A 26,310-nucleotide genomic window follows, 5' to 3' on the forward strand; every position below is an offset into this window, starting at 1 on the left:
AAGTCATGGTACAAATAAATTTTCTAGTATGGTTATGAACCCGAATAATATGCGCTGGATTACAACCGATCACTGAAATTGAAATATCATTTATAGCAACGTATTACAGACAATTGTCAACGAATATTAAAATAAATATAATAAAATTGATACCATTTTGGTTAGACGTGCCTTTTGCCCATCAGGACTTACAAAACTGATTTTTTTTTTCATTTTAATATCATCGGAAAGTTGTATATAATACGATTAATAACTATTATTTGTTTTGTCACAAATCACTTGTGACAAGCTGAATGAATGGTTTATTGAGAACTAAAGATGTTTGTGTTCATCTGATCTAGATTCTGACGGACGGTTAAGAAGAGAAAAAAAATAATGTAAAAAAGTATTGCTCTCTTTATCTTACTCTATTTCCTTTTCTCTCAATTTCTCCTCTAATATTTCTTAGACCATTATTCTCTCTCTTTCTAAAACTCTCTTTCTCTCTCTTTTCTTTCTCTCTCTCCTTCTCTCTATCTCTCTCTCTCTCTCTCTCTCTCTCTCTCTCTCTCTCTCTCTCTCTGTCTCTCTCTCTCTCTCTCTCTCTCTCTCCTCTCTCTCTCTCTCTCTCTCTCTCTCTCTCTCTCTCTCTCTCTCTCTCACACGCTCTCTCTTAGCAGTGCACTAACAAATCATACGATAGAAGGGATAGGACAATGAAAAATAAATAAATGAGCACATGTCCTAGCCATCTTAGTCTTTTATATTTCACTTCTGCTTCTGCACTTGGTCTTAGCATACAGTTCAATTACTCCACCAATATCACACTTTTTAAAGAGGAGAGGGAGTGGGGGTTGATACATTTCCATCTACCCAATCTTAATGATTAGTTAGTTAATTAATAATTCATATTGCTAATTAAATTTCTTTTTTCCTCTTATTTTTCTATAATTAAGGGAAAAAGAAAATCAAAAAAGATGACAGATTGATAGCATGATGAAAAAATACTATAAACATTTGGTATAATCTTTTTCGTGGTAACGCCTCTTACGCTTTTGATAGGTTTTTTTAGGTTAAGTTGGTCAAAATAGGTTAGATGATTGCCCAGCAGGGTTAGAGCCGGCCCCCTGCAGGGGCTAGAAATAGGGGAAAGAAAAGCTACTGTGAAAATACGACGAAACGTCCCTTAAGAGGCGTTGCCCTGAAAGGCACTATACCCAAAACGTTAAGTCTATTATTATTTTTCAGTTTTGGATAAACGTCCTTAATAGGCATTTTAGATGATAGTAAAAAGTGGAAATGAGATTTATCAGAGAGTTTTTATACTTTCAGGCCCTCACAAACTTTGCATATAAAACAAGCACAGACATATCCATGACATAAAATAACAAGGATGATAACATCCATAAAAGCGAAGCTCTGAAACGGTAGGACAAACGAACATTAACATTGTAGAGATAATTCAATGAGTATAATAGAAATGTGTAAGTCTGAACTGAATGACTGAGGTTGCGTGATTTAATTTTGATATATTTGTTATATTATTACAAAATTTAGTATAAAACATTAAAATTAATTGGGTTAAGAATTCCAGACATCGGTCAGTGCTAATTCTTTCATAACTTGGTCTCCTTTCAGTCGTGTGTACCTAGAATAGAATAAGTCTGGTGGTTTTTATTTAAATCGCAAAGCATGAATTCTGATACTTGATTTTTTAAGAACTTAATTCTGGTTTCAACCTCTTAACTGTGTAATACAAGCCTTTTATTAAATATCTTTGTTTACAACTTGAATTTTTCCTAGTTGTTAATACTAAATTTAGACTATATTTACATCAGTTTTTTATCTTTATCTACTTACTCTACTTTTCTACCTAATACAAAATATCTATCCATTTTCTATCTATTACTTTTATAGAATCTATTTATTTTTTTTACAGAGAAAATATCTCGAATATTAACCTTGGACCTTATCATATTAGTATTTTATTTTATCTACCTTTTTCTATATAATATCTATTTATCTATCTATCTATCTTCTAATTTTCCAAAAACTATTAATCCATTTATGTACTCTTTACAGAAAATATCTCTTTTACTCAGGGATAAGGGATAGGAAACGTAGGAAAATATTATTTCAGGCCTATTTCAAGCCTAGGCCTAAAAAACTAGTTTTGGGATGGCGCAGTAGTTCGTTATAAACAGGAATGAAATAACTGTGTGTGTGTGTGTAGATAAAGTATAGAATGAAATTCAGGTAGCTAGTCTATATATTAATGGCTTTTGTTAAAATAACATTATGATATTTTTTTGTCTCTTGCATTTTTATTAAAGAGTAAAAATTTTATTTAAAAATATTATTTTATCATTTCTTATTAAGATTCGAAATAAATAAATAAGTTTAGTACAATAAGTAAATAAGTACTTGGGTAACCTTCTATCAATAATCTTGTTCTATGTTAGTAGAATAATGTTTTTTGTACTTTTTAGCATTTAATAGTACATTAGTTGTTTCATTCAATTCCGTATAAAGTTTTTAAATTTAAAATACAACATTTCATTTATAAACTACCAAATGAATAAATTCGTAGCTACCTACTTTCCAAAAATTAATACTCTATATTTGTTTTTTATATATGGTATTTTTTAATGTATTCTCTGGGCAGATTTGATATCTAAGTTGAAGTGATCGAACACTTTTTCTTATTAATTCCTATATTTATTTCTTAGCAGACAAGATAAATTTTTTTATTGCCGCGTTTTATTATATTCTCATCCGCCAATTGGTGATTGGTTGATACAAAACAGGCCGATTCTTATTGGTTTAGAGCGATAGCTACTTGGGAGCGTCCGCCAGTTTGATAGGAATTTGTAAAAGTTGCAATATCCTTTTAGAATCTAGGCCGGGACCTAATTAATGGCCAGGTTTTCTATCCCTTATCCCTGCTTTTAATATTAACTTAGGACATTATTATATTTTAGTATGTTTTTATCTGCCTTCTCTTCTTATCTACCTAATATCTATCTGTCTATCTATTTTATACCAACTATTTTTCTACTTACTCTTCAAAGAAAATATCTCTTTTAATATTGACTGTTGACCAAGCATCTGAGCCATCGTAATAATCAACTGACGGTCGGAATCTTCGCCTACAAAAATATATTCAGTAGGATATATAAGTTGGAAGGAATTTTAATGTTAGAGGGAGATTTGAAATCTGCATCAAGTTTTAAGGATTTTTTTATAAAATTAGTTTTTGTATAATTCTTTATATAAAAGCGGAAATACAATTTAAGTTCATAAATTTTGACCAATAGGATAGGTGGATTGGAAACTACCTGCGCTCTAATTGGTTGAATGATGTGCGACACTTAAGCTTCTCCTATCAGAGCGAAGATCATTTTCAATCCACCAATCACAGATGTCAACGTTAATTAACCTAAATTGTATTTCCGCTTTTAGATAAAGAATTATACAAGAAACGAATTTTATAAAAAAAATCCTAAAATTTGATGCAGATTTCAAATCTCCCTCTAACATTAAAATTCTTTCCAACTTATATATCTTAATATTTAGTCGACGAACAACAGCAGCAGTTGCTGGTTCCATATGTTAATACAACCTGCCGTTGTTTATAAAAAATAAATTTATTCTAAAAAAGTAAAGACCTATAATTTGTACGTTTTTAATTTATTTTTTCATGTTATTAATTAATTTTTAATTTTAAGTCTATTTATATTTTTCCTATTATTTGTTATCAATTAAAAAAATATAATATTGACGTAAAAAAAGTGGAATACGAAAACTCAAATTAACTTAAAAATAAAAAAAATGCAATTCTTTCTACTCTATAATTCAGATTGTCGGTTTGCCAGAGATGGGTTCTTAAAAAAGAATGCCGCGTTTTTTCGACATTTTTTAGACATTGATTGATTGAACGAAGACGATATCGTTATACAGAGTATACAACTTAAGAATTCAAAATTTTAAAATTATTATTTTAGCTATTTGTATAATTCGCTTTTGTTGGTACGGCCTTCATAGAAGAAAAACAAATTATCTTCAATCCATTTTTGCTGCATATTAATGCATCTTTTTAGAGCTGTATAAGACATTATACAAATGGCTAAAATAATAACTTTAAAATTTTAAGTTGTATACTCTGTATAACGATATCGTCTTCGGTCAATCAATCAATGTCGAAAAGACGCGGCATTCTTTTTTTAGAACCCATCTCAGAGTTATCTTTCTGCTTGATAATGTCCTTATGTCTATCATGCTGTTGTAGAAATAGTAATCTTATAGAAAATTATTGAAACAGCTTAAAGTGCCACCAAAAACATCAAACAATAAAATGACCAATGAGAGGCCAGTGTAAATTTTAACATTAGTGAATTACAAATGTATAAGACGTAATTTCACTGGTTTTAAACAATTAAAATTAAATTAGATAGATAAAAATAGATTCAAATCTTCACTTATTACTATACAAATTAATTTGAAAGACATAACATAAAAATCTTTTAATGACTGATAGACGGACAAAAAGACATTTGCTAGCTATAGATTAGCAGTGCTACGGATAACCTTATAAATGCAGACTCTGTTTCTCGTTTCCGTCTTGTCTGTTTTCTTCTGGAAAATTAATAATTTAGAATACTTATTTATCACATCGTAGCATAGATGGCTTTCCACGGATATTAAAATGAAAAATGTTAAGCTTAAAGCCAGTTTTGTTAGATCCGAGGGACCGAAGGAAGTGCTAACAAAACTTGTATTAACCTCAAAAGTTTGTTAATGATTTTATATTGATATTCGTAAGAAATTGTAATACAATGCTATGCATGATTTTTCAGTATTGCTAAGAACCGGTTCTAATTCAGCGGACATTAATTGGTTTCGAAGCTATTCTGGAATTCATTTATTTATACCATGTTTTTAATAAAAAATAATATTTTTATTATTTCACATAGATATTCTTATAATATTATATCCCGCTATTATACATCATTCAAGATTATTTGTGTATTAAGTATTTAAATGGGTATATTATCACTTGGATCTTACAACAAATTTTTATGTTTTATAATAATGGGAACTCTGTAGCGGGCTATAAAAACGAAATCTCCCATCCACATCCTTTACCCATCCAATTCTACTTAATAACGGCTCGACCAATAAAAGAAGGGAGAAATTGCAACCTAAATTGACGACAATTTTTCTCCTGTTAAGGAAACTGCTTGAAAAGGCCCAACACAGTTAGGACCCCTGCAGGGGTTAGGCAAAGAAACCCTACACCCTCTTATTTTATTGTTACTTGTCAGCTTATACCAAAAACAAAATTAATTAGAAAAAAAATCACAAAACCTGTACATGTTTGGCAACACTTAGTATAATTGAAGTCCTTTTTATCTGCAACCCAAATATTATTTCAGTTTTTTTTCACTTGTTGGTTATACCTTATTCCTGGTACTTAGGGACATAATTGTCTTTGTGATTGATTGACAATACCTGCAGGCACACCATAGACAACAACAGCATGGACATACACAACATTCTTCATCTGTAAATTCTGATTCTTCAAGCTCTCTCTACAATTAATTGTTTCATAATATGAATAAAATCAAGTATTTCTTATAATAAAGTAACAGGATGTGTGTTTTTCTATGTGTCTGTCTTTGTGTCTGTACCGAGGGATCTCGCTAACCGCTAAACCGATCGGGTTCTCCTTAACAGGGTAGCTTCTCATAGGTCCTGGGAAGGTTTATAACTATTTTGGGGGAGGATACCACCACCTTCCCAAGAGAAATCATAAAAAATCGAATTTTTTTACGTTTCTCGATTTTAAGAAGAGATTTCAACGCAACATAAACTTCAATGCAACAGAGACATATTTAAAATATAAAAAAAAACATTTAGATTGCCAATAGAGGCCTCTGGGGGCGTAGCCTCTAGTCAATAATAAGATAACAATATTAAAAGTTTCTGAAAGAACAGTCATATTGTTTTATCCAAAATACCGATACTTTTTATTTAAAAACGTTTTAGGTTTAACAAGATAAGAAAAAAATGTATAATTTCTCTTGGGAGGGTGACGGTACACTTCCCCCAAAATTGCTATAATCCTTCTCAGAAAGCTATATTTGAATGGAGAACGATATATATCTAACGACTAGCGAAATCATTTGATACATACAAATAAGACTAACACACACATGGACATCCTGCCACTTTTATGTAAGGATAATTTTGTAATTTATGTAGTTTTGACCTAAGAAAAGCGTTTAAACCTGAATAGCAGATGAAGGTTTCTTTTCTTCCTCTTTCTTGTCTACTACATATGTTAGTTTATGTCAAAATGTTTTTTTTAAGTAGAGCTTTTCTATCACTAGGCTCGGTCCGTATGTCCGTAACGAATAGCTCTCATCGTTAATATAGACATGCTAGAATTATCCTATCAATTCCAAGCTTGATATGGTAATTCCTGTAATAATAAAGCATGTTTTGGAAAGCATAGCAACTCTATAATCATTTTATAAAGTTCTTATAAAATACTAACTATAAAATAGTACCTTGGATAACGAAGTACATTAAGCGAAGCATCTCTCTAAGCAAGTCCAAAAAATGTAAGTATGTCCTAATACAGTATTTAAGCAGTTTTGCAACAAATCTACTTACAATTTTGTTCACAATTGCAAACATTACTTATTATGTTTCGACACTCTACAATTGTTAATGTTCGTTTGTCCTATAGTTTCAGAGCCTCGCTTTTATTAATGTTGTCACCATTGTTTCTTTAGTAAATAAATACAAATAACAAAGTTAAAGATTCATTTAATCACCATGAATACAAAAAAAATCAGTTCTTAGAACAAAGATTTTAAAATATGAATAAAAAATTTAGAAAATTATAATCTTCTTAATTTTCTGTTTTTCCTATTTAAAAATTGTTGTGTTAGTTTCATAATTTAGAAAATATGTATAATTATTTAGTGAATGTACTTTTTAAAATTTTTCTAATCAAATTAGATATTCATTGTTTAGATGTATAGCATTGTTATAGATGATTGTATCCCTCACTTGCATGCTGTCTTTCTGCTACTCTTTCTGCTACTTTTTCTGTAATGTAGTGATGGAATAAATATATTGTTTACTACTAAACCCTTACATTTACAAAGTTTTTTTTATTTTAATTTCCCATTAGCGAAACTACATTATATTTTACTTTGTCAGTCCATCCGTCTGTCAGTCAGTCTTTCATTCAGTCCGTAACGAAATAGAAGAAATGTGATTTATCAGATGTTTGGACCTATGACCATCCATGATTTTTTGTGCATCGGTACTTATGGATTTTGTCATCCTTGTTTATTATTTTAGTTTATCCTTGATTCTGTTCAATGTCTTCTTTTATGATCCCTTAATTATAATTATAATACATTTAATCATTTTTATATGTAGTTGTTGAATTTATTAATTGTCAAAAGCCTTATGTGATTTATTTGATTTATATTTAACAATATAAACAGACTAATATTCTTTTTAGCTTTTACTTTAGAAATTTTAGGGATTATGTTATAATTTAATTGACATATTCCTGGTTTATCTTTATCTTTTCCCTTTTTCTTTTTATCTTCTTTTGGCGCTTTAGCATCTTTTTTATCCTTTGATTTGGCATCAACTTTTTTATCTTTTTCAGTTTTAGCTTTAGTGTCTTTTTTATCCTTTTCTGTTTCTTTTTTTGTTGTAGCTTTAGCTGGCTCTTTTTTCTTCTTTTCTGTAAATGATAAAACAAGTAAATAAAATTTTAATATTTGTCTGGAACAAAACATAATAATAATTTGAAACAGAAACGATTAGGTTCTTTTTCTATGCCAAGGCATTATCTAAAGTTTCACAGAATCTGACGTAACTGCATTAGGTTCAAAGATACTTTTCCACAAAGTAAGTGCCTTTTTAAAATAAATTGAAAATAAAAGGTTTGCAGTTTTCCTATGCCTAGTCACTGCGATGCCCTAATCCTGCGGGAATACCTAATACCCATTATAACCTAACCTAACATGGCCTAAAGTGTAATAATAGAACAAACAAAAACCAATCCACTTCTTATTTTCAACTTATTTTGAAATTAAGGAGGGGGGGGGAGGTGCTTAACAGGGCACTTTTAGGGATAAAATCTGATCAATTTTCACAATATTTTGTTGACTATGGATATAGAATATGTATAATGAAAGAGGAAAATTTGTCTAATATGGTCCTAATTATTGGCAAGTTATTTCATCTTGTAGGATGGAAGGGGTTTGGATAAAACGGGTGGATGGGGAGTAACGTTATTTTAGCCAGCTGGGAGAATAACTTTATTAGGGTACATGGAAATCTTGTGCCACATCCAAGAAAAAAAACATATCGATTGTTGTGGCACAGATTCAGTTTACAACCCAGCATTGAGCAGATGCGCGGTATTCTTAATATATGAGACAAGTACATATAAAGTGACTCAAAATAGCATAAAACCACCCAGGGAACTAAAAGCCCCTTTTATAAGTTTAGTAGATATTAAGCTTTAGACAATAAAAAAACCTACTACTTTATGTAACATGTTGATACATTTTTTAGATACCTGTTGCCTTCTTACCCCCCTCTGTCTTTTTGGCCATTTTAGATTCTGATTCTAATAAAAATCTTTTTTTATTTTTAGGGAAGGAAATGTTACCCGAAAAAAATAATTATAAAAATGCCTTGTTTGATTCATTTGTATTTATTATAAAAGAAAACACAAAAATTCAATGTAAATCTTATTTTAAACCTGAGGCAAAATTGATTTAATTTGAGTGCTAGATTGCTCTCCTAACCTTTTTATAATTGTTTTTCTAGTTAAATTTCATTCCTTAAAAAAACGATAATTTGTTAAATTATTTATTATCATAACAGCATAACATCAAGATATTTTATTTATTTGGTTGTTATATTATATTACCCCGTCCCGGATTTGAAAAATTTTGTTAAAATTTTTGCCCCCAGCCAAAATATGGTTGATTTATGCATAAAAATGACCCATGCAAAATATTTTTTCTGTAATGCAAAAATTGCGACGGTACAAGCACTGCAAAGTTTTTAAAATCTACAAAAAACCCTGTTTTTATGGCATTTTTGGGGCTTTTGTACCATCCCAATTTTAAAGATTTTTACAAAATTTCAATTCGAGTGTGGTGATATATACCTGAAATTTACCAAAAAAAATGGGGGCAGTCTCAATTATAACATATGAAGGTGTAGCAAGTAATCTTCCAAATACAAAATTGTCAAATTGCATACATATATAATAGGGTTGGGCCGGATACTTTTTTGAACGGATATTGGATATCTGGCTGATTTATAATGCCAGATATCCGACATCTGGCCAGATATCTAGCAAATATCTGGTAATTTGACCGGATATCTGGTTATTCGGCCGGATATCCGGTAATTTGCCGGATACCAAATATGTTGCATTATAAATCATCCGGCCAAAAAAGTATCCGGCCTACCTCTATTATATAAGTATGAAATTTGTTTGATACACAAAACTATCCCTTCTGTAGATTAAACTTAGCGGTTGAAACGTTTATACACTTAACTTAAAAAACCAACCAATCAAAATTCAATAAAATTCTCAAAAGTTGTTAACCTAATGAATTAGAAAAACAATTATAAAACTTTGGGGACAAGTGAAATAAACAGTCCAATTTCCCCTCCCTCTCTGAATTATACCAGAGTGTACCAAAAGTCTAATAATAACTAGGGAGGCAGAGCACAATGGGCTGTTAATTACACTAGTCCCCGAAGTTTTAAAAACTTTTTCATTTGTTTGCTCAACAACTTTTTAGATTGTTTGAAATTTTAATTGGTTTAATAAGACGTTCCAACCACCTATTGTAATCAACAGAAAGGGTAAGTTTGTGTATAATCATGGGGTATATACACGTCCATTTATCAGCCATTGTCTTCTCTATCTAGATCCCTGTACCCAAAGTCTAATAATAACTGGAACACTTATATTTTTATTACATAACAAGAAATAACATGTTATTCAAGAATCTAAAGGGATAAGACAATGTCTAATAAATTTATGTACATCCCCAATAATGATACAAAAAATTATCCCTTCTGTAGATTAAGACTAGAAGTTGAAACTTTTAAACACTTTAAATCAACCAACTAAAATTTACTGAATTTCCCCAATGTTTTAACCCAAATATAAGAAAACACCGTTATAACACTTTGGGGACTAATTTAATAAACAGCTCAATGTCCCCTCCCTCCCTGAACTATACAAGAGTGTATCACAAGTCTAATAATAACTAGGGAGGGAGTGGACATAGGGCTGTTTAATACACTAGTCCCGGAAGGTTTATAATAACATTTTTTTTATTTCTTGGCTCAACAACTTTGGAGACTTTTATTGAATTTTAATTAGTTGGTTCATTAGGTTTAGTGATCAAACGTTTCAACCACTATGTAATCAACAAAAAAGGGTCAGTTTGTGTATCATCATGGGATATACAAATAAATTTATCAGCCATTGTCTTATCCCTCTAGATCCCTGTACCCAAAGTCTAATAATAAATGGAACACTCATTTTTATAACATAACAAGAAATAACATGTTACTGAAGGATCTAAGGGATAAGACTATGGCTAATGAATTGATGTACATCCCCATTAATAATACACAAAATTAACCCTTCTGTAGATTAAAATTAATGGTAGAAACGATTGAACACTCAAATTAATAAACCAATCCATCAAAATTGTTTGAAAGTCCCCAAAGTTATTAAGTCAACGAATAAGAAAAGGTTATTTTCAAACTTTTGGGACTAGTGTATTAAACGGCCTATTTTGTCCAACCTATTTCTGATACTTTCTGAACGAACTCCGTAAAGGTTAGCTCATTTATTTAATCTAAGCAAGTTGAAATTTTTTGATTGAAAACTTTGGTTGATGATTCCTGTAACAATAAGGGTTTAGAAAGTGTAGCAACTCTGCAATCGGTACTTCTGCTTTATAGCTTTAGTTTTTGATATATTGAAGACGTAAGTTTAATTCAAATTATTGCCAGTTTCCCAAGTGCCAAGTCGAGCACATACCCCCCCCCCCCCATCTCCCGACCTTGAAAAAGGTCAGGTTAGGATAGTTTATATTGGGTACCAGGGACCCTTGCAAGTTAATATAAGGAGGGAGGGGTTGTCAGTGATCAAAAGACACTTTGAGGGAAAGAAACCGAACATCTTTTATAAGCTAAGACATCTATTTAAAAAATTAACAGAGATAAACATTAAACAATGAATAATGACACATAAAAAGATAATGTTAAAAATTATCTAATTTTCACAAGAAGAGCTTCACCATAGTACTTTCTAGCGGTATTGCTACTAAAGGACTCTTGGGCACCTGAGTGAAGGGTTGATCCTCTAATTTTATTTAAGTGGTAATAACTGAAACATTCCCTGGATCTATCAGTAACTTTACTGTAAAGAAGAAATAATTGCATACATATATAATAGGGTTGGGCCTATACTTTTTTGGCCGGATACCGGATATCCGGTTGATTTCTAATGACAGATAATCGTTATATGGCAAATTATTGGATATCTTGCCGAATAAAATAACATCGGCCGAATAACCGGATATCTGGCCGAATAACCGGATATCCGGCCAAATAACCGGATATCTGGTCGAATAACTTGATATCCGGCCAAATAACAATATTTGCCGGATATCCGGCATTATAAATCAGCCAGATATCCAATATCCGTCCAAAAAAGTATCTGGCGTGGCCCAATCCTATTATATATGTATGCAATTTGACAATTTTGTATTTGGAAGATTACTTGCTACACCTTCATATGTTATAATTGAGACTGCCCCCATTTTTTTTGGTAAATTTCAGGTATATATCAACACACTTGAATTGAAATTTCGTAAAAATCTTTAAAATTGGGATGGTACAAAAGCCCCAAAAATGTTATAAAAACAGGGTTTTTTTTGCAGATTTTAAAAACTTTGCAGTGCTTGTACCGTCGCAATTTTTGCATTACAGAAAAAATATTTTGCATGGGTCATTTTTATGCATAAATCAACCATATTTTGGCTGGGGGCAAAAATTTTAACAAAATTTTTCAAATCCGGGACGGGGTAATGTATATGAGCATTATAATTTGAATTATAATTATGTATTTTTAAATGCACTATTACAAATATACAATTATACAAACAGAATTACATTATCTGGAGTTTAGCTAATAGAATAAAATGGCAGGATTGGATTTTATATTGGCAATTGATTAATTTCATTATTAGAACTATTGTTATACCTTAATAGATTAATATATTGTAATTTTCACACAAATAGCAAAGTTAAAATAATAAATTAGGATGGATATTTCTAAAAATTAGATCAGAAATCTATTTTAAAATCTTATAGTTAAAAATAAATTCATAATGTGTATAGGGCAATGAACAATAAATTGCTTTTCATTTGATTTTTAAATGTAAAATGCCTCTTTTAGTTACTATAAGATATTAAAATATGATTTATTGTATATTTAAATCCCCATAGTCCTCTCCCATCCTTATTCGGGTGGTTTTAAGGAAACAAGTATAGGCAATAGCAAACAATGGTAGCTTAAAAATAAATGCTATCAATAATGAAGAAACTATTAACATGAATCATTGTAATATTGTGTTTCATGTATTTATAAAGTCAAGGCATTAAATAATTATTTGATTATAGTAAATATGAGCTCACTATATTAATTAACAACTAAGCATTAGCTGTGCTGCCTTCAGCAACACCATTAGTTTGGGCGGGTCCTCCCCCTTCAGTGTCCCCAGCCACACTACTGCTGGCATTATTATGTCCATTGCTGGTGGACACCGCCCTGCCTCCAACCCTTCCCCTGGATCTAGATCTCCTAAAGTTATTGTTCAATGGTCATACAATATAGAAATAATTTTATGTTTTTGTTGATTGTTAAATTGACTTTAGAGTTTAAGAAAGTTTGGTAATTTTAAATGTTATAAATTTTCGAGAAAAAAATTATATGTCTAATATTTAATAAATTCAGTTCAACACTTGAGCCCTTCAAATCAACATAATTATAATTAAAATTACTTTATTTATAACTGTATTGTATTCCCATTCCTTGATTCAATGTTTGCTGATTTGGTTGTGTTTGCTGAAGCTGCTGCGCTACTCTTTGCGGATTTTGTCGGAGAACCAGAGACTGATTCGGTGTGGTAACATCCTGATAAATAAAAGATTAAGATAAATTCTGTTTTAACACCCCCCTTATAGTGAAGGGGGTGTGGCTTTTTTATCTTGACACACTTCTTTGCAGTAATTGGGGGTGTATCAAGGGGATAGAGACCACAATCAAGGGGGTTGCAGAGGATTAAAAAGGGGACACCATTAGTTTTGCTAGGGGGTGAAAATCACTACATGCATCTGCATTCGATATTTTATTATGAAAAATTAATTTTTTACCTGAAATGTCACTTCTGCCAGTATTAATTCTTGACTCAGATTTCCAGGTTAACCTCTCTGACACAATGGGCTGAACATTAAATTTAAAGGTATAAATGTATTATCCAGACAACTGCCTGCCCCTAATATCAAAGACCCTTTTCGTCTGCTAGCAAATTGCTTTTTGTTCGTTTTTAGGACCCGGCAGTGTTTATATTTCAGAAGCTATAAGTTAATTTCTAAGACCCAATACAAAATCAGGACATGGTCCTTTCCCTGGGGAGAGCTGATGTCTTCTCTACTCTTTTAATCTAATGGCTGAATAATATAAATATTTTAATAAAGATTTAAAAACTTTCCTGTAATTAATAGGTTAACTTTATGCGTTGTTTCTTAATTAGAAATGATCTATTCATCATGTGTTTTTCTAATTAATATTTTGGTCTCTTAATAAATGAGAAGCTTAAGCATTGAATTTAAACTCATAGAAGAACAAAAAACTATTTATTTTATTTTTTTTACAACCCAAATAATTTATTTATTTATGTGATTAATGTTTCTTTCTAGTGAGGTGTTATAAGCTTTAGATTAATTATTAATAATAAGCAAAAAAGTTATGGTTTGGATTAAATATGAAATTAAATATTCATGTTCTACAATTTTGCAACTCATAAGCAAAATATTTAGACCTTTTTGTTTATACAGTGTTTTTTTTCATGAGCACTTTTTTGAAAGCAATTTTACCCCACTTATAGTTATCAGAATTTAATGATTAATGGCTTATTTTCTTCGTTTTTCAAGGGAAATTATGAAACAACAAAAAAAAAATACAGTTTTTGTTGAAAAAGTACAGTAAAGTTGAAAATTAAAAACTTAGGTGTCAACATCTAAAAATGGTTTTAGCGCATTTTTCTTATGCTCAAATAATCAACCTTTTGCAAGAATGGCTGCTAAACACTTCAAAGTTGAGATATAGAGCTAAAAATGTATACAGATACTATTAGGGACATGTACTAGAACATATCAAAGTTTGAAGGTCATATCTCAACCAGGGAGGGAGTACTGGCCCCCCAATGTCGATTACAGAAAATCCATTTTTTTAAGAAAAATGCGCTAAAACCATTTTATATGTTGACACCTAAGTTTTTAATTTTCAACTTTACTGTACTTTTTCAACAAAAACTGTAATTTTTTTTGTTGTTTCATAATTTCCCTTAAAAAACGAAGAAAATAAGCCATTAATCATTAAATTCTGATAACTATAAGTGGGGTAAAATTGCTTTCAAAAAAGTGCTCATAAAAAAAAACACACTGTAATCTATATAATAATCTTTATGGATCATAATAAAGAAAAAAAAAATAGGTAGTATATTTAAAAATCGAAACCTTATTTTGAGTATCAAAGATAATTTATTTCTCTCATTGCAAGGTCATGGAACTTTTTAAATTGGCATTATTTCTTTTTTTTTAATTTTAAGCACAAAATATTTCTGTATAATATTCAACTGTTCCCCATTGTTATTGTTAATTTACTTGTGGATTTAATTGTACTTGTTGGCTTTCTAGGTAATAAAACACAAAACAAATGGTTTTCACATTTTGTAATGACCTTTAAACAATAAATTACAAGCAAACTAAATAAACAAAAATATTAAATGCATAAATAAAGATTTAAACTAACGCTTTTAGTAATATAATTTAAGATAATAAAAGGATTTCTCTTTTTAACGTGGCCAAAAATAAAATTTTAATATTCTATTGTTCAAAAAGAAAACTCTTTTATTATCTTTTTTAGTCTACCTCTACATTTTTCTGTAAAAAAATAATATTTAAAAAACAATCTTTTTTATTACAAATGGTTTTTGTCTATGTATGATAAAATATTTTATTTGTTGTTTCTAAAATTAATATTTGATAAGTTTTCATCATTAATGTAATGCACATAAATAGTAATGACGTAGAAATAATTAATCAAAATAATTTTGTTTCAATGTAAAATATTAATATTTGATTTAAATAATTTTATAAATATGCTAATTTTTTATCCTATTTTACTGAAGGAGTTAAGTTTTATATAAAAAGGTTTGTAAACTGTGATTTTTTTGCAAAATAATATATTTTGAATAGGGACTGGTTTTTTTTATTGACTGAAAAGGAAATTGAGACTTATAACAAATTTTTCCCACAAAGGGAGAAAAAACAAATTTACCTTTCTTTCCGGGGATCTGTTAGGATTATAATTTGTGTTGACACACTGTATTCTGGGGGCAACCTTCCAGTCTAGCTTTCTTGTCTCTATCTTCTAGAAATAATTATAGTTTATATTGACACCCTCTATTCTGGAGGACCTTCCAGTCTAGCTTTCATGTTTCTATCTTCTAAAAATAATTATAGTTTATATTGACACCCTGTATTCTAGAAGTTACTTATATTCTAGCTTTCTTGTCTCTAGTTTCTAGAAATAATTATAGTTTATTTTAACACCGTGTATTCTAGAAGCTACTTATATTTTCTATTTAATGTATGTATATATCTTCTAGAAATAATTATAGTTTATATTGACACCCTCTATTCTGGAGGACCTTCCAGTCTAGCTTTCTTGTCTCTATCTTCTAGAAATAATTATAGTTTATATTGACACCCTGTATTCTAGAAGTTACTTATATTCTAGCTTTCTTGTCTCTAGTTTCTAGAAATAATTATAGTTTATTTTAACACCGTGTATTCTAGAAGCTACTTATATTTTCTATTTAATGTATGTACAGGGTGCGGCACATAAATCGAGACATTTTGTAATTTTTAAAGAAATGAACATAAAACCGTCAATTTTAAAGATTTTATTGAATTTTAAAAACTGGGATGCAAAATAGGTATATGACTAGTAGATTATTCAACAAAATCGCCGCCAGCCTCAATCACCGCCTCTACCGGCCTCCTCAACCGCCGGCAGGTCCAGGTCAAAATGTACCTGTCCAAGCTGGCGTAGTTCTCCTTGATAGTGGCAATGAGGGAGGTCTTTGTGGTATAAGCACGTCTATTGGTGCATGCTTCAAAGTAGCCCTAGGCCCAAAAGTCCATTGAATTAAGATCGGGCTGCTGGGAGGCCACATTTCCTTAGGAACATGAGTAACCGCCAAATTGACAAAATCCATGTTTTTGCTCTCATTTGGGCTAGGATTTAGCTACAGTGAACTTTAAGTACTCAAAATGCAAGTCTTGATGAGCTTAAGACACACAAAAAAAATTGGGCCAAATTTCCAACTCCTTCCCTGTCGGGCCCTGCTGTTTGTGATTTCTTAAGGCTCAAAATCTTGAAAAATCGACCTCATTTCGGCTAGGATTAAGCTAAAATGGATTAAAACACGGCAAAATGTGTGTCTCAATGAGCCTAAGACACCCACAAAATTTGGGGTCAAGATTCTAACTCCTTCCCTGTCGGACCCTACGTTTTGTGATTTTGCGCATTAAACCACCGGCGCATTTGGAATCTGCCTTGTTGAACATATGCGCGGCCAGCTCGGTGTACACGTCTATCTTCGTCCAAAGATTTTTTTGTGCTAAAAGGACATTACCTAAGCTTTCTATAGTGGGGTCAAACGTCCTGATTGGTCAAGTAGTTTTCGCGTCATGGTCATTTAAAAAATGTCTCGATTTATGTGCCGCACCCTGTATATATCTTCTAGAAATAATTATAGTTTATATCAACACCATGTACTCTAGGAGCTACTTTTATTCTAGCTTTCTTGTTTCTATCTTTTGAAATAATTATAGTTTATATTAACACCCCGTATTCTAGAAGTTACCTATATTCTAGCTTTTGTCTCTTTTTTCTAGAAATAATTATAGTTTATATTAACACCCTGTATTCTAGGAGCTACTTATATTCGTTCTTTAATAAGCTTTGTCTACAGACATGCTGACAGTTTTACGAGCATTACTTTTAGAGTTGCTTTGCTCAATAACTTTGTAGACAGAAACAATTGGTTTCTCTATAATAACATCAGTTATTAATGTTCAATCAATAATTCTACATTTAGGGTTGCCAAATTTTATTTTATTTTCAGCCTTTTAAGAATATTTTATCAGCATTTTTGTGATTATTGCCCAATAAATATTCAGCAAGCAGTAATACACATTTTTAACGTCTTTTGTGTAACACATTTTATAATAAAACCATTAATTTATGGACATTTTGTCAAAGCCCCGTAATACTTCTTTATTTTAATGGATATATTATTAAGTGGATGTTACACCAGATTTTTATGTTCTCTGATAAAGTGAAACTTTCAGCGGGCTAATTAACGATTCCCCCCTTCCACCCACTATACCACATACCATCTCCTACTACTGGATGAACGAACTGACCAATAATCGAGTTGACAATTTTCCCCTGTAACAAAATCCACGTATATTCTACATACATTGCTGTTAACACTTGGTAACCATGAGTTTATGTACCCTTAAATTATAACATTTCTTGACGTATTCTTTTGGAAAATGCAATTTGTTTTTATTCTATTTCCAGACTTGTTTTATGTCAAAACTTATTACATAATATTTTTTGAAAGCGAAGCTTTTCTATAGGGACTGTCCGTTCACTTAATATTCTGCTTATAAAGTGCTAAAAGTGTTGTAGCTCTTTTTCCATGCCGTCTAATGTTGTAGATTTGCTTTTATGGATGCTGTCATCCTTGTTTGCTCTGAAGTTACTCTGTCAAGAATAAGGATATGTTTAAACGTTCGTTTGTCACTCAGTTGAAGTAATTTATGCATATGTCTGCAGCTTTCTTGTTCAATAATAGATTTTAGTATTTGTCGGCTTAAAATGAAATAAGATAGTTAATTGCAATGTCATGTCAAATGATTTATTCACAATACACTGATGGCATTGATTTATTAACTTCTTTCTTACTATCTATTGAAAACCTTTATAAAGTAAAGACTCCAAGAAAATGGTTTTGAAATTAAAGTTTATTAAACATGATCGGAGGTGTATTAATGGATTGCTTTATATCAACCAACCAAAATTACTATATAATCGCTTCAAACTAGTCTGGGATAGTTTCAGGCTATTTATTTTTTAGAATTAATTCTTAGGATTCTTTTATTTCTTTTCCTATTCCTTCAAATACAGAGCTCCGAAAAGCTACAAGTGCGGCTCCTAGTAATGTATAGAAAGGATGAAAGTCAGATGTATGTTCTTATCAATTGTTGAAAGCAACTCTATAATATATTTTATTTCTAGATTATACGAAGCAACAAACTTCACCTACTTTGCCTTGTCACATAATTTTAATGGTTGATGTCGAATTCCATAAAATTAGTATTGGTAATAGTCAATATTCTAATTTTTACATAAAAACTATGGGAACAATCTAGTAGATATAGAAGGAACAAGGATGACAACATCCATAAAAGCGAAGCACTGAAACGGTAGGACAAACGGACATTAACACTTGTATAGTGTCAGAACTGAATAATCAGAATATAAATGTATAAGAGTCGAAGAAAAAATCAACTTGTTTAAATTGGATGTACGGCCATTCTGGTAATGATTATAATCGTACCTAAAAACTACAGGAATCACCATGCAAAGTTTGAAATAGATAGGACAATTCTAACATGCATAGATTAACGAAAAAGCTATGCGTTCCGGACAGACAGATCGACCCTAATTATTGAAAAGGTTCGCTTTTAAAAATATTTTTATGTGTGCATGTTTGCATGGGGTTGGGCTTATATGTCTTGAACACCTAGTAGCCTATATAATGATTAATACTAGCTTCCCATATGAAACAATTTTTCTAGTAGTTTTTTGTCCCTGTTTTGAATAATATAATATAGAAATGTTAATATAAGATGATAACTAAGATATGATTGGAAATTATACCAATAAGCAAAAGGATATACTGGGGTAAACATTTGGAACAACAAGCTATACTTTTGTAGGAAAAGCAAAACTGTGTTTTTGCTTGTTGACTGAAAATATTTATATAGATATAGGATTTCTTTTTGTTGGTATTTATGCATTTGGTACTTTCCCTCAAAGTGCCTGTCAAGCATTGAAACCCCCTTACCTACTTAAGAAATTTCTTGAAAATATGGGGTACTTTTTATCCAATACCTGCAATGCCCTAACCCTAATGGTCTGATAAGTAGGGTTGGGCCGGATACTTTTTTGGCCGGATACCGGAGACCGGATATCCGGCTGATTTCTTAACCCGGATATCCGGTTTCGGCCAGATATCTGGCAAACGTTCGATATCCGGCAAATTACCGGATATCCGGCGTCAAAAATCAGTCGGATATCATGTAACCGGATAGTTTTAATATTCGGTATCCGGCCGGATATTGAAAATGACCGGATATTCGGCCGGATATCCGGCCCAACCCTACTGATAAGTATCCAATACAACCTAACCTAACCTGACGTAGAGTAATAAACAAACAAAAGAAAAACTACCCAACCCCCTTTATTTTTAAAATATTTCAAAATATGTATAAAGGGGGGGATGCTGACACTTTTATGGAAATTAATCACTTTAAGTCGACTGTTTGGAATAAAAATTGAATAGCTTGAAACCATCCTGAAACCTATGTGAAAATTGCATGATAAACTCAATCGGTTCAGTAGTTATCTAAATCTTAAGCTACATACCAAAAATCTATACTTCTTTATACTTTATGGTATACTTAAGAATTGCTCCCATATATCCTATATAAATGTCTCCTAACACGAAACCCAATTTGATATAATCATAATTATAAACCCTAGATCAATAATACTTTTATTCAAATAGTACACAATTGTGTTAGAATCTGCGTCTCTAGCTTTAGGATGCTTGTAATAAATAATTGTATATTTTTACCAAATAGTATTTTCACAAACAAACTTTAAGCTACCATCAGACAGTCGAACAGACAAACAAGAGTTATTGTGAAGCAACGCTACAATTACTAACCTTTATTGGTCGTTCGTCATCCCCCTTCTTTATATATTCCATGTTTCTTGTCTCAACCCTTGGCCCTGCTTTCCATTTCAACTTTCTATTCTCTAAATAGATAGATAGATAAATAGATAGATAGATAGATAGATAGATAGATAGATAGATAGATAGATAGATAGATAGATAGATAGATAGATAGATAGATAGATAGATAGATAGATAGATAGATAGATAGATAGATAGATAGATAGATAGATAGATAGATAGATAGATAGATAGATAGATAGATAGATAGATAGATAGATAGATAGATAGATAGATAGATAGATAGATAGATAGATAGATAGATAGATAGATAGATAGATAGATAGATAGATAGATAGATAGATAGATAGATAGATAGATAGATAGATAGATAGAAAGATAGATAGATAGATAGATAGATAGATAGATAGATAGATAGATAGATAGATAGATAGATAGATAGATAGATAGATAGATAGATAGATAGATAGATAGATAGATAGATAGATAGATAGATAGATAGATAGATAGATAGATAGATAGATAGATAGATAGATAGATAGATAGATAGATAGATAGATAGATAGATAGATAGATAGATAGATAGATAGATAGATAGATAGATAGATAGATAGATAGATAGATAGATCCAAAGATTTAAAACAGTAGAGGGATTATAATATGTTTAATTCATGTAATTTAAAGAAAGGATGGTTAAGTAAAAACGTAAAATTCGGTGAATTACACTAAAAATAAAATTTTCTGTGGTTTCTAATTTGCAATGCGTGCGCCTGGCGCGCACAATAAACGCAATAAAGTTCATATAGAGTAACCACTTCTTACTTATTTCTTTCTATCTTTTTGTATGTTTCTTTAAAAATACAAGTTCATTAAAATCTTTTGCCTAACAAGCGATCTACGTTAATCTATGATTGGGCGGTACAAAGTAATAAAGTTTTAACTTTTTCACCAATATATCTAATATACTAGAAAAGTGTATAGGAATGTCTAGAAATAATGCGTCTACTTCCTCAATGGAGGTAGAAAGAATACGTCTAAAGCAGCACAGTAGTGACAGTATAATTGGTTTCCTTCAGTCTATACGCAGTTTTGCTTTAACTTTTAAATTCTTGATAAATTGTTCTGTCACTTTAAAAGATTTTTCATTCAAGTATTTATACATTACATATATATATTTTAATTTACTGTTTTGCTTAATAAAAGGGTTTGCTTGTCCTTGGTAATCTTTTTTTTTAAATTCTATCAAATGAATGTGTTTTACTCTCTATTTTTACTTCCTCTAACTCTCATTATCTCTCTTTTTTTCTATCCTTCTATCTATCTTTCTTTCTCTATTCTTTAACCTTTTCCTCTCTCGCTTCTCTTTCTTTTTTAATAGATCTTTTCTTTTTAAATAGATCTATCATTTATTATTTTAAATTTTGCAGAATAAAATGTAAATGAATTAGATACAAGTGAATAAAAAGAATTGTATTATTTGTGTAAGATGTGTCTTAAACGTGAAACTTATGTTATGATTTCAATATTTTTATCCTGTATCTTATGTATCATTCAAATTGTTTTACTTATCAATGAAAATATTGAATTTCTTTATTTTAGATATTTTATGTTTTTGCCATCATTGTGTTTTATCATATTGATGTTAAGTTTTGCCTGTGATAGCCATGAAAATTTAAATAACCCAAATTTACCTCCAACTAGAAAAAAAAGCAAAATATTAAAAATTGTATCTTTTGTTTTATCAATATCTTCTGTTTTATGTATCATAAATTTTATTTCATATTTATATTATATTAATTCAATAATATTAATTGTAATATCTTTTATACCTATAATCTTATTTTTATCATTGCTTATCTATATACCTTATGAAAAAAGAAGTTCAAATAGACCTGCTATGAATGAAGTGATTACTCAAAGTGATATTGAACAAATTAAAATTTTGGAGACTATATCAAAAAGAGTGAAAGAAGAACAGCAAAGAGAAGAAGAAATCAAAGAGTGGCGAAGGCAACAATTTCAGTTAACCTGTGATGACATACGGTAGTTAAAAAGTAAAAGTTGTAGAGCTTCTTTGCTACAAAAAATATACATATAGTTTTTTTATAAAAACTATTTTGTTTATTATATAAACAAATAAAAGAACTGTTTTGTAACAAAACATGAATGTATCATTTTTAATTTATTGAAATAAAATCATTTTCTAAAATATCTTTTAATTTTTTTTAATAACAAAGCTTTTCTATTCTAGACTTTGTCCATATGTCTGTTCTTTTTTAAATAAAGAATTTTTTTTCCATATACAAGGATGATAACATCCATAAAAGCGAAGCACTGAAACGGTAGGACAAACGGACATTAACACTTGTATAGTGTTAGAACTGAATTATCATAATATAAATGTATAAGAGTCAAAGCATAATTGTAAGTAAATTTGTTGAAAAGCTGCTTGATACAGGATAATTTTTATGGACATACTTACATTTTTAGGACTTGATTATAGAGTTGCTTTGCTTATTACATTATACTTTGTTGTCCCAGGAATCAATATACCAAAAATCAGATAAATCCGGTGATTAGATCACATAAAAATTTGTTGTTAAAAAAGTAAAAAAATCAACATGTTTAAAATAGACGTACGTACATTTTGGTAATGATTATAGAGTTGCTACGCTTTCTAAATCGTACCTAACTACTAAAGGAATCACCATGCAAAATTTCAAATCGATAGGACAATTCTAACATTCCTAAATTAACTGAAAAAGCTATCCGTTACGGACGTACGGACGGACCGACCCTAATTATAGAAAAGCTTCGCTTTTAAAAAACTGTAACAGTTAGGTACAATTTAGAAAGCATAGCAACTCTACAATAATTACCAAAAAGTCCAAATGATGATATGTCTCTCTCAAATATGATATATCATTTGATAAAATTATTTAGCTAATTGATTTTTGGAATATTTATGCCTTGGACAATTATATAAACAAAGCATATCCTATTATATAAAGTAGTAAGCTTTTTTCTGTCTGTAGCGAAGGATCTCACTAACCGCTGAACCGATATGGTTCTCCTTTACAGTGAAGCTTATTATAGGTCGCGAGATGGTTTTAGGCTATTTTATTTTTATAAGAAAATGTCTTGGTATGGATTTAGGCTATTTTTCCGCCCTTCCATATTTCTTCGAATATAGAGCCCCTAGATGCCAGGGGGCGCAGCCGCTAGTCTTTAATAAAGTGTTCAATTAGTAAGCATCATTTGTCTTGTTTTTAACATCCTACATTCCAGTAATTTAGTATAAATTTTTACAATATTTTGTTCAGACATGTTGATTGTTAAATGCATTGATACTTTATAATTGTTAATGTTCGTTTGTCTTACGGTAACTTTAACCAAGTACGTTTAAGGGTTTGGTATTGGGGACAAGTTACCATCCTTTCAAAACTGGTATGCTTCTTTATTAGAGAGCGTACGCCTAGATTGTTAATTTAATCTTACCAATTTTAACATTTGATGATGGAGGCTTGTAATTTGGATTCTTGTTCTCAATTTTTCCAGTAACCTTAAATTAAAACATTTTAAAGGTTATTTTTTTATAAAAGATCATTTCTTTTACGAAAAGTAGTTATAAAAGTTGATAAAGAGAAGAAATAAGTAATTGATATTACCAAATAACCGACCAACCTACAGACTAACCTACATGGGTTATTAGATGATACACTATTCGTTTGATTATGACAAATAAAAAAGACTTAAACCTACGCATGACCAATACTAAGCTGCTCTGAAAAATTTATCTGTCCTGCTATTTCGGCGATCTTACTACTTACCTTACTAAAGTCGGGTAGATCAAAGTTAATCATCATGTTTCCTAAAGCAAAAACAAGATTTAATTTTTACAATTTTTAGAGCTTTAATATTTTCAATTATAATTAGTTGGATAATAGTTATTTCTCGCATCGCATTATAAACAATTTTCCGCAAATATATAGAATGTACAATTATAAGATTAAAACCAGTTTTTTTAGCCCCAAAAGTGCCGAAGGCATGGGTTAAAAAAACTGGCTTTAATCTTATGATTGTACATTCTATATATTTGCGGAAAATTGTTTATATTCGTAGAAAGCTGGATATAATACGATGCTAGACATAGTTTTTTCGTATGAATGAGAACCGGTTCTTATCCGCCGGATTCGAATGAATACGAGAAATGAAATTATAGTTCCTGCACTAAACTTGTATCCAGGGCTCGGCCTCCGCGCGTCATCCGCCTGTAAGCCTCAAGATAATTAACCTTTGATAATTATAAAAATCAGCTGGAAATCTAAACTATAAACAACTCTATATAGATTCTTACTTCTTCTCTCTGCGCTTTCAGATTGTCTGTAGCTGTATCTTCTTTGTTGGGCGGGTGACTCAGGACGAGACTTGGATCCTGGACGGCTCATACTTCCCACACAACCTAAATAGATAAATAATAGCGGCTACACCCCCTAGAGGCCTCTAGGGGCAATTAAGGTGTATTAGACCAAGTTAGCTAAATCTCTTGGGAGGGTGGTTGTACCCTCTTTAAGAATAATTACAAACATTACCATGTCCTGTGAGAAGCTACAATTTAAAGAAGAAACAACCAGTTCAGCAGTTAGCGAGATCTTTTGGTACAGACAGATATCCTGTTACTAAATAATTTATTTTAGCAAAGATTTTTTTGATTTGCAATTGAGCTTAAAACTTAAATAGACTACAAAATATTCGTGCTACAAATATGTAATAGATCTTTTTGGAAAGCTCTTAATTTTTCGTGTCAAAAAGTAGTAAATTTTTGTCACAAAGATAGGATCTTCTAAAGATTTTAAGGAAATAAAATTCAAAATATGTATCAAATTTGAATTTTATGAAGAAATTTTAGTTATTAAACTTCATCTTGACTGCTTTATTTATTATAATTTAATAATATGGTACCTGTGTCATCTTTACCTGCATGTGGTTCTGACTCACTCACAGTGCGGCGCATCTGTCCTTCAGATCTTCCACGTGGGGCTTCAACTAAATAGATAGATAGATAGATTAATATTTGTTCTGATTCACTCATAGTGCGGCGCATATGTCCTTCAGATCTACCACGTGGGCCCTCAACTATATAGATAGATAGATACAAGATTAATATCAATTCTGATTCACTCATAGTGCGGCGCATATGTCCTTCAGATCTACCACGTGGGCCCTCAACTATATAGATAGATAGATACAAGATTAATATCAATTCTGATTCACTCAAAGTGCAGCGCATCTGTCCTTCAGATCTTCCACGTGGGGCTTGAACTAAATAGATAGATAAATAGATTATTATCAGTTCTGATTCACTCAAAGTGCAGCGCATCTGTCCTTCAGATCTTCCACGTGGGGCTTCAACTAAATAGATAGATAGATAGATTAATATTAGTTCTGATTCACTCACAGTGCGGCGCATCTGTCCTTCAGATCTTCCACGTGGGGCTTCAACTATAATAATAGATAGATAGATTAATATCAGTTCTGATTAACTCACAGTGCGGCGCATCTGTCCTTCAGATCTTCCACGTGGGGCTTCAACTATAATAATAGATAGATACATCAGAGATAATAGATGGATAGTTTAATATTAGTTCTAATTCATTCACAGTGCGTCACATCTGTCCCACTAGATCTTCAATGTGGACCTTCAACTACAATTTTTTCAGGAAATGATAAGTTCCAGGTAAAATGTATATTAAAGGGCGAATATAGGTTTGATATAATATGAGCTTATTTCAAAGGTGCCATTATATAGATTATAAATAACTTAAGGATATTGACATAT

General features: G+C 30.8%; 1 protein-coding gene and 2 long non-coding RNA genes across 3 annotated transcripts in view; all 3 read right to left on the reverse strand.

Annotated features, from left to right (window-relative positions):
• Positions 1-1,488: 1,488 nt before the first annotated feature.
• On the reverse strand, positions 1,489-6,362 carry LOC145329259 (uncharacterized). Its single transcript, XR_013882830.1, has 5 exons — positions 6,270-6,362; positions 5,491-5,570; positions 4,567-4,614; positions 3,042-3,128; positions 1,489-1,627 (listed from the first exon to the last, which is right to left on the reverse strand). It is a non-coding gene; the product is annotated as an uncharacterized LOC145329259 (long non-coding RNA).
• A 995-nt stretch (positions 6,363-7,357) lies between these two features.
• LOC145330742 (uncharacterized) lies at positions 7,358-8,643 on the reverse strand. The gene is made up of 3 exons (XR_013883560.1): positions 8,597-8,643; positions 7,568-7,753; positions 7,358-7,395 (listed from the first exon to the last, which is right to left on the reverse strand). It is a non-coding gene; the product is annotated as an uncharacterized LOC145330742 (long non-coding RNA).
• Positions 8,644-12,777: 4,134 nt separating this feature from the next.
• The window catches only part of LOC145330743 (uncharacterized), a 43,412-nt gene continuing 29,879 nt past the window's right edge, over positions 12,778-26,310 (reverse strand). Inside the window, exons 10-18 of the mRNA XM_080175407.1 lie at positions 25,434-25,517; positions 24,829-24,933; positions 24,302-24,342; positions 23,970-24,033; positions 20,442-20,533; positions 15,689-15,781; positions 13,501-13,570; positions 13,141-13,261; positions 12,778-12,928 (exon numbers count right to left, since the gene is read on the reverse strand). Coding sequence (XP_080031533.1) covers positions 12,778-12,928; positions 13,141-13,261; positions 13,501-13,570; positions 15,689-15,781; positions 20,442-20,533; positions 23,970-24,033; positions 24,302-24,342; positions 24,829-24,933; positions 25,434-25,517 — 821 coding nt within the window. The remainder of the gene's footprint in view (positions 12,929-13,140; positions 13,262-13,500; positions 13,571-15,688; positions 15,782-20,441; positions 20,534-23,969; positions 24,034-24,301; positions 24,343-24,828; positions 24,934-25,433; positions 25,518-26,310) is intronic.

Source organism: Acartia tonsa, chromosome 10 (genome assembly GCF_053477335.1).
Source record: "Acartia tonsa isolate MP-2025a chromosome 10, ASM5347733v1, whole genome shotgun sequence".
Lineage (NCBI taxonomy): Eukaryota > Metazoa > Arthropoda > Copepoda > Calanoida > Acartiidae > Acartia > Acartia tonsa.